The 9819-nt window shown below is 39.9% G+C and overlaps 2 protein-coding genes across 2 annotated transcripts; both read left to right on the forward strand.

The window, feature by feature from the left end:
- Positions 1-32: 32 nt before the first annotated feature.
- On the forward strand, positions 33-2299 carry ATC70_003759 (uncharacterized protein; the record flags this gene model as incomplete). The annotated part of the gene is made up of 4 exons (XM_064823114.1): positions 33-76; positions 144-774; positions 829-1549; positions 1611-2299. 4 exons carry the CDS (start codon positions 33-35, stop codon positions 2297-2299), a joined length of 2085 nt encoding a protein of 694 aa, XP_064678889.1.
- A 283-nt stretch (positions 2300-2582) lies between these two features.
- Positions 2583-4206, forward strand: PCL5_3 (PHO85 cyclin-5; the record flags this gene model as incomplete). Its single annotated transcript, XM_064823115.1, has 5 exons — positions 2583-2777; positions 2833-2960; positions 3016-3619; positions 3675-3905; positions 3961-4206. The coding sequence occupies 5 exons, from the start codon at positions 2583-2585 to the stop codon at positions 4204-4206; spliced, it is 1404 nt and encodes a 467-aa protein (XP_064678890.1).
- Between the last annotated feature and the right edge of the window lie 5613 nt (positions 4207-9819).

The raw sequence follows: 9819 nt of genomic DNA on the forward strand, positions 1-9819 counted from the left end.
AATACTTGTTTCTTTCTTTGTATTTAACGCTAATGTCACGCTACAACGACAACAAAGCAAGCTGGGACTCTCCCTTGTAATAAAGACACCGCATTATAATGAAGACACAATGTTAATCAATGCTAATCAATGTTCGTGTGTAGTGCTGGTCCAGATGTCATCACTGCCAACTTTAATGGTTTGACAAACGAGTTTGAGGTGACTCCCAGCAGACGCCCTCCAACACGATCTAAATTTGACTTTGGGAATGCAGCGCCATCACAGAGCTGGGCCATGGAATCGCAATACGGTTGGGGCGCTACGCCTGACAATCACACAGCTTGGAACCACCAGGAAGATGAACAAGAGTACACAGCTGATAAATTCAGCACACGAGAAACATCAGCCACCACGTTCAGATTAAACCTGGATATCGAAGATGCACCCGTATTCTCTAAAGTCACCGACTACACAGCATTTCGCAAACAGGATATCGTGCCTGACTTTGAGCAGATTGTTGCCTGTGATGAATTAAAGGATCCAGAGGAATGGGAATCACGAGGCTGGAGAGACCCCTTTCCTGACGTTCCCATCAACCGTGTCAAGACACCCTACGACACCATTGATGAATACCTATATACCCATTTCGAATTGATGCGGCAAGACTTTTTGATCCCTTTGCAGAAGGCTGTGAGAGGATACAAGGTGGCCTTCAATTACGCCAAAAATCAAGAAGACGTTGGTGTGGCAATGGAGCAAGTTTCGCAGCAGAGACCCTACAGATTATATGAACATGTAAGTATGCCGCTTCTGTACATCAGCGGCCGGTAACTGATCCATCTCAACAAGGTCCATTTGAATGCCATCGTGTTTGGTAGTCGTCAACCGCTTTACAGAGTCAGCTTTCGCTTGCCCTACTATGCACATGTCAACTGGCAGCAATCCAAGCGCCTGATGCCTGGTTCGTTGGTCTTGTTATCCAAGGATCATTTTGAAAAGGACTTGAAAATTGCAACCATCGTCAATCGTGGTGACGAGCCTATGCGTGGATCCAACCGCTTTGAATTTCTAGTAGACATCTACCTTGAAAGAGACAACAGTGAACAGCCCTTTGGTTTTGGCGATCCATCTTTGGCAGAGGATGACACCTATGTTATGATCGAAGCTACGGATGGTTATTTTGAGGCCTACCGTCATGTGTTGAAGGTCTTTAAGAATGTCAAGCCAAACGAACTACCATTTTCTGATTACTTGGTCAAGTTGTCAAACGAAGTCTTGGTGCCCCACTATGCTGCCACGAAACGAATCTATGATATCAACGTGCGGTCTAAGAATATTCGTCGAGATCGTTGGCCTGTTGACATTTTGCAGAATTGGCCCCAATACCCTACTGGCATGGATCGTACACAGATGGATGCTCTGAGAACTATTTTATCACACAATCTTTCTATCGTTCAAGGTCCTCCTGGTACGGGTAAAACGTATGTTGGTACTTACGCTATGCGCGTGCTCCTGAACAACTATGATGGCTCGCTGGGCCCTATTGTATGTATCTGTCAGACAAATCATGGTAAGAGTGGACCCATCAGTGAGATTGAAGGCATTGTGTTAAGCAGACTTTCCTTTGACAGCTTTGGATCAGTTTCTGGAACACATCTTGGACTACAGCAATGAGATTGTGCGTGTGGGCGGTCGATCCAAATCAGAGCTGCTGAAGGATCACACATTATTCGAGCTGAAAAAGACGTATGACAGACCTCGTGGTATCGGTCGATTGTATCGTGAACGTGATAGCCTCATTAAAGAGGTCAAAAATACCATCATCCAGCTATATGAAGAGCCCTGCGTTACTATTGAATTCATCGAGAGCATCAGAGGATTGAGGCCCAAGCAGATCGATTCGTTGAGAAGAGCGGCCGAGCGTGAAAAGAACAAGCCTGTTGCTGCTGCTACTAGCTTGAACAGTTATGTGGTAGATAGTGATTCGGACGATGATTGGGTCATTGGCGCTGCTCCTACTCTCAAGGGCCCAGCTCCCATTAACAACAGAAAGAACAACAACCAACGAAAGCAACAGCAATCTAACAGAGGCAGAAACGACTCGAGAGGTATCAAGCATGATTGGGCTGGTGGCAATCCCAACATGGCCAGCCCTGTTAAGGAAAAAACATCAAACCCTGTGGAAGTGTGGCTGAAGGATGCTATCGATTATGTCGATGACGCTGGAGAAATGTCGTCTCTGGCGAATGACTTGAAGGAAAGCATCTTGGAGCAAGACAAGGGACTCGTTTTGACGATATCAATGACGAGAGTGATATGATTGAAGAAGAAGAGCTTCAGGAAGTGATTGTTCAATTCCAAGGTGACGATCAAGAGCTAAAGTTCCCATTCATTCAGATTGGCAAAAACTACAAGCGCCAGACTGAAGTGGGCTTGGGTGAACGCCCTGAAAGAAAGATTGTCAACTATAGCAAGATAAAGACCAGCAACACGTTTGATGCCAGTAAATTCAACTTTTCGATGACAATATTGAACAAGTATTGCAGGAGGAGGACAGCTACAAATATTCACTGGACAGATGGATGAAGGACGACGACTTATCCATGTGGCCTCTGCAGGTCCGTTTGAAAGCTCACAAGCAATGGATCGATCAACGCAATGCTGGTCTTGAGGCCAAGCTGAATGCCTTGATGAGGCAGTACTATGAAAAATCGCAGGCTATTCGCAAGTGCACTGCTAATTATGAGGCCAAGATTTGTAGACAAAACCGAGTTGTTGGCATGACAAGTACTGCTGCCGTAAGTATGATGTTCGCCAAGTAATAGAGAAAAAGACACTCAATTCGTCTTTTAGGCTAAATACCACGATTTATTGGAAGAGATGCGTCCCAGAGTCATGGTGGTAGAAGAAGCTGCTGAAATGCTGGAGTCTCATATTATTTCTGCATTGACCAACTCACTGGAACATCTCATCTTGATTGGGTAAGCAAGCCAAACCACCCTCCGTATGGATCTCATACTAACCCTTGATGCGCAGTGATCATCAGCAACTGAGACCCTCTACTTCAGTTCACGAACTGGCTGAGAATCATGCCCTGGGTGTTTCTCTCTTTGAGCGTCTTGTAATGAACAATTTCCCTTTTACTCGTCTGTCTCATCAAAGACGTATGCGTCCTGAAATTCGCGCATTGATCAACCCCATCTACAAAGACCCTCCACTCATGGACCATCCAGACGTGGCAGCCTATCCTCCCATTCTTGGTATGGATCAATCTCTATACTTTTTGGCTCACAATGAGGACGAAACCAACATGAGCGAATCTGCTTCCAAGGTGAATGAGCATGAAGCCAAAATGGCAGCCAAATTAGCCGTCTATTTGATACTGCAAGGTTACCAGCCTGAAGAAATTACCATCATTACCATGTACTCAGGTCAAAAGACCATGATCAAGCGTGCTCTTTGCGAAGAGAGAAGACCTGATGTTGATCCAGGGCCAATCCTGGTGAGCAGTGTGGATGGCTATCAAGGTGAAGAGAACAAGATTGTCATTCTGTCTCTGGTCCGTAGTAATGCTGCTGGTCAAATTGGTTTCTTGAAGGTGGTCAATCGTGTGTGTGTTTCCTTATCTAGAGCTCAGCATGTAAGTTGTTGTGAAGCAAACACGTCATTTGGTGCATTTACTAACTGATTTGTAGGGCTTCTATATACTCGGCAATGCTCGACTCTTGTGTGAAAAGAGTGATCTCTGGAATGAGATTGTTGGCAACTTGGAAGAACAGAATGGAAATATGATTGGCACCAAACTAGTTCTCAAGTGTCAACGCCATGGCCAACCCACAGAGATTCAATGGCCTGTTGACTTTACAACAGTTGAGGAGGGCGGCTGTCAGCAACAATGTAATGAGATGTTGCCCTGTGGTCACAGAGTAAGTAAATTATTACAAAACATACTGAGACGATGCTCACATTGGACCATTGTAGTGTACCTTAAAGTGTCACCCTTACGATCACAGCGATTACCGCTGCAAACAACAGTGCGAAAAGATTTTAAATTGCAACCACCAATGTATGCGTCGCTGTTGTGAAGCATGTGGGCCTTGCATCAAGCCATTGAGCTGCAAGTTGCCATGTGGACATACACTTGACTCTGAATGTGGTAAAATTAGACGCCTTGCCGCTTCTCCTAGAGGTGAAAGATGCCCTTTTTGTAATGCCCCTCTTAGATAATATACCTAGTTTGTTCAACAAAAAGTTTTTTTTTTTCGTTTAGCCCATTAGCGTTGATTCAGAAATGTCAAGAATTTACATCCCAAGCACATCACTTCCACAGTAGGAGCACTGGTGTTCAATGGGATTTAAAAGGCGTCGTTAAACCATGAAATTTTTATGGTTTTGACATTTTTTGAAATTTTCTACACCTTTAAAGAATTCTTACTATCCAAAGCTGCTATGTAACATGAACAATGTCTCTAACAAAACATGTGTTTTTCGACATGCTCTATGCCCTCCCATTTTTTGTTTTTTTTTTTCTCATAAATTGCCTCGCAGTTTTCACGTATGTTGAATTTCAACAAATCGATGGAAGCTCTGAAAAATATATCTGGAGACCTTTATTTTACGTTTCCAATGCAAAGACACGCTAATTTGAGGCCCTGGGTCGCAGCAAATGTATTGCCAAAAAACTGCATTTTTTAAACTGAAAATACGAGATTTGTTACATTAAAGGATTTGGCCCTAGGGTGCCTCGTCCAAATCGAAGGATTTTCGATGATCTGCAAAAAATTGAGAAAGTGAGTGAGATTGATACTGATGATCGAGGGCAATTGTATGGTACCAATTTAAGCGCTGGTAATAGTCTAGGCGATGAGAAGTGGGTCCTTAAAAGTGCTGATTTCTGCTTGGCTTTAGTGTATTTAATGCTAGGCTTTGTTGGATTTGTCCATTTAATGTGCTTGTGAGAATCATTAGTATGTTTATCCGGCGTCCAAGATTCACCAAGTACAAAGCAGTTGTGATACGAGTTGCTTACATGGGAAAATCCTCGTTTTTAGGGCCTAAATTACCAAGTTCATCTATAAAAACATCTTCACTTTCAGATGACTAAATGAGGGATACATAATCCATATCATTTTATGAGAAACCTCAGGGTGATCGCCCTTGACCATGAATGGTATATCAATGAATCACAAAAGCTCACCCGTGGAATACCATTTGACACCATAAGTGATACTTATGGTGCATGCATCAGCCAGTTTGATGGCATTTTATGAAACCTGCTCAAAAAATTTGTCCTAAATCTTGGAAAGAGACAATGTTTGCATCAAATTGATAGCCATGAGATGATACCGCTTCTTCCCATTCACTTTTTTTAGATAATGCAACCTTCCGAGATACAAATGAAATATCTTTTTGTTGATTTACTAAATCTAGGCAATAAAGAATTAAAAATAAACGGCACATGGTACCTCATCTCTTTTAAAAGGAAATTAATGATAGGACTCGATGGGATGGTACAAAAATGACTGACAAGGTATGAAGGAAATAACGATAAAGCACTTTTATATTTCTAAATGTAACACCAGCTGTATAAACTGTGAGAATAATTAATACACCATCCTTCGTTAGCTTATCTAGCTCAAAGGTTATCAGTATTTGCATCTGTAGTTGAAGCATTGGTAATCTTATATGCAAAAAAAAAAAAAAAAAAAAAAAAAAAAAAAAAAAAAAAGTAGAGCCGACGCCTTGTTGCAAGAGACTTGAGCTCGAGATTAGTTTGACGCGATTTGCTTGCACAATTACACGATAACCAAGCAGACTGCCAAAAGTGGGATTGCTCATCCTCAATTTTGCATCCCAATTCAAAAAAAAGTAGACAAGTCAATCATATCCTTTCAAAATTTTGTAGAATTGTGTGCCGTACAAGATGAATAAAACCACCGGCGAAGCCGGCAATGGGGAGGGGGGTTTGGGGATTTACCGTAGCGAAGCAAAGATGCAAAACCTATGACAACTAAGCATCTAATTTAACATTTGGTAGCATTGATCTATATGAGGGCTTGATCGCAGCGAAGCGAAGATGCAAAACCATAGTATTCAAGCAGCAAATTCGGGTTATCATTTCCATTGTCAATAAGCTTACCCGTAATATATCACATCAAAATTTGCATGAATCAGCTTTATCGAAATCAATATGCCTCCTGTTCGAATTAGAAGCTGTACATGCTGCAGAACTGCCCTTCCAGAAGACTTCAGCTACTAAAGATGTGATTCATGCCATGTAAATAAAAGCCAAAAAGCAATACATAACCAAATTGGACAGTTTTTAAGCCTTCATATCCTGACATGTAGACCTTTCTGAGCCACCGGAATAACGCCAAACAATTGTGCTTGAGTAGTTGTAACTTCCTAACACCTTTGCTCAACTTTTTGAAGACCCAAAACACATGGCCAAAAATCGATCAAAAACCATGAGGGGTACCTCATGGTTTTCATCGAAAATCAAACTATCGCATTTTTCACCTTGAAAATGAAGACTTTTACTATGGTATATATTAGATCAAAATGTTCTTGTCGATCTGAGACAGCCCCTGAAACCACATTTGTGAGGCATTCATATTAAAATTTTCGGCATTCTAAACCAAAAACCTCATTTCATATTTTGTGAAATGATTCGGTAAGTTCAGTCAAAACATCTGTTTTACTTGGCACCATTGGAAGCACCATAAAATGTACTCCAAGAATGTATTAAGAAGTATGGGCCGATCATCACAACTTATATAGCCGAATATCACAAGAAAGATTTTTTTTTTAAAAATTTTGTTTATTGATTGAGCCGCGTACACTAGGAGTAATGGGTCGAAGTGAAGAGGCGGGTGCAATTGAGAGGAAATATTATAAGAACATAAAATACTAATTAATCTAATCTAAAGAACTATCTAAACTATCTAACTACAAGAGGGAATGGATTTGGTCCTCTTCCACTGTCTGGCGAACAGTGGACAAAAAAGATTAAAGAAGTCGATAAAAGACAAAATTTGTCCAATCTTGAATGATAAAAATATTTGGGTTTGAATTAATTCTGGCGTGCGCTGCTGGCTAGATCATGAATGCTTTTGTTAGGGATTCTCATATTTGACAACGCCAGTCAGTCTGGCTCGCCACCAAGATATATATAATCGCAGCCTCACAGTTATAACTTGAAGCATATTAAAATAGCATGTAGGCAGAATGCGTTCATTGATTCGTTTGGAAGAGACTACTGCTACTGGCTAATAAGCTACCTGGATATCTAATGAGGAATATCTTTAAAATTAGAATGTTCATAAGAAATAATGACTGCAATCGCGTTGACAGTTGGAAGTTTCTGAGTGCGCTTATCGTCGCCAACAATTAGCTCCTGCTATCTCATTTGAGAGTTAAGCCGAATGGAAGCATTCTCGTTGATGTGATTTTAGGCTTGCCTTTCTTCTTCGCTCAATATCTCGGGATACGCTTGTAAATGCAAACAAAGGTTCTTTGAGCCTTATCCAGTGTTCAATATTTTAATTTTTTTAACGCTGCTTCAAGAATATTATACTCGTAATGCAATACAAGTAGGCTCTGACATACTTTGTCAGTGGGCTGCGACATGATAGCATTCACAGCAACAATGACCCAACATATTGAATGACTTGTACCTCTTCTACCATGCGTCAAATCAATCAAAGCAAACTAATTACTGTGCAAATTTTATAAATAACGAGCCTTTCGACATTTTGGGTGGTTTCCTGAACCTACGCTTTGCTTTCGATGAAACCAACCTACGTTCAAAACGGCTCGCGCGCTGCCGCGGGTCATTTACTAATATCGCAAAATTAATATAGCTAAAATGTCAGAAGAACCCTGGATTGTTGATTGATGTAAAAATTACCAATCATACGAGAGTTTATGCTTCGGATGGTTCTTTACCTTCCCTTCGCTTCGGTAAGAACCAACCTGCACAGCGGCAGCTCGTGCGTACTGATTTGCTCTTGCGTATCATATCAAAATGCTGTTACTTTCATTTTGACCCTCCACTTACATATAAAAACCTTTTATATTATCTGTGAATCTGGTTCTTATGTGATGCTCTACATCTATATACACGCAGTTATTTCATATACGCGCAAGTATCATACAGATATTATCCCTTTCTAGTCAAGAATGTGTCTAATACAGCAAAATATGGGCGTATTTGCGCTGCGTTTTTTTTTTGCGTTCAAGGACGTTTTGGATCATCAAAATAGCACCAAACAATTGCTCTCGTCTGACAGTTACTTTCTGACACATTGGCTCAAATTTTTGAGGACCAAAAAAACATGGCCAAAATTCGACCAAAAAAGCATGAGGTACCCCTCACAGTTTTCATTGAAAATAAAACGATCGCGGTTTTTACCTTGATACACGAAGACTTTTACATATGGTATATCTTGAATCAAAATGTTTCTATTGATCCAACGTAACGACTAAAGTCATCTTTGTGGAACTTTGATATGTAAAATTTCGTCTTTTAGTCCAGAAACCTCTTTTCATATTTTTGTAAATTATTCAATAAATTTATTCAAACATCTACGTTACTTGGTATCATTAGATGCGCCTTGGAAAGTACCCCAGGAAAGCTTAAGGGAGCATGGAGTGATCATCATATTTTACTTAATCGAATCTGCTAAAATAGTTCAATCGAGTCGAAAAACTATCAAAATCTGGCCAATCTAGAACAGATTATGAGTCTGAGTTTGAATTAATTTTGGCTGGTGGGGCTGGCTGGCCAACTCAATGCCCTTTTCATCATGAAGGCAATACAATAATAGATGCTTTAGGAGCGTATGGAAAGTAGGTGGCAAATTAAATAGCACTCTCTTTAGCCATGCTATTTTTTTTGCATTCTATACTTAATAACATCAGCCTATTGTAATACTTGCTAGATCAACTTCTTTCCTTTTTGAAGCTTTGAAAGTGTCTAGTAGGGACCATAAATTTATTACGTTACGATGAACATTTCGGCTCTTTCGTTGGTTTCCTGACCTACGCTTTGCTTTGGTGGAAACTAACCTACGTTCAGGTGGCTCGCGTTGCCGTGGGCCTTTGGCTAATATTGCAAAATTAAGATTAACTAAAGTGTTAGGTTATTGATTGGTAGTAATTTAATATAAAATCTCTAATCATTTATGACAAAAACGTGGCAACTCAGTTTCCATATTGGTGTTGTAAAAGTGTCTAGGGATTGAGCATTTATTATGTTATGATGATATACATATATGAATGTCGTCTATTATACTTTTATTATTACTTAAAACTAACAAGAAATTTCAATCTTGATTATTATGACTACATGTTTTCCATCTTGAAAATACATGTAGGGATAGGTTGTCATTACTACTTTAAAAGCCAGCAATCAAGGCATATGCTTAATCGTTTAGATCCCCATTAATATTTTTAACGCTTGTTACCTCATCCATGTTCATGATCAGTTTTGAAGGTCAAGTATCAACATGAAGCAATTTAATGCCAGTGCTGATAAGATTCGCTATAGGAAGAACCATTGTTCGGAATAAAATATTTATTGCCAACTATCTAATATAACGAATTGCGTTATTTGTTACTCAAATTTAAAGAGTAGATAAGACAACTCTGCTTTTGTAATCCATTTTCAAGAAATCTGATTTAAATAAAAATAAAAAGGTTCCTGGTTTATCAGAAATAATTAATAAGATTGAATGAAAGTGAAATGTTACTCTTGAATTGAAAATTAGAAAAGTTTTTACATGATCCAGTATGGTATACATATGGCGTCGACCGAGGTAAGTATGAATAGGATGCGTA

This window comes from Mucor velutinosus (genome assembly GCF_035048745.1).
Source record: "Mucor velutinosus strain NIH1002 chromosome Unknown tig00000259, whole genome shotgun sequence".
In the NCBI taxonomy this organism is placed as follows: Eukaryota; Fungi; Mucoromycota; class Mucoromycetes; order Mucorales; family Mucoraceae; genus Mucor; species Mucor velutinosus.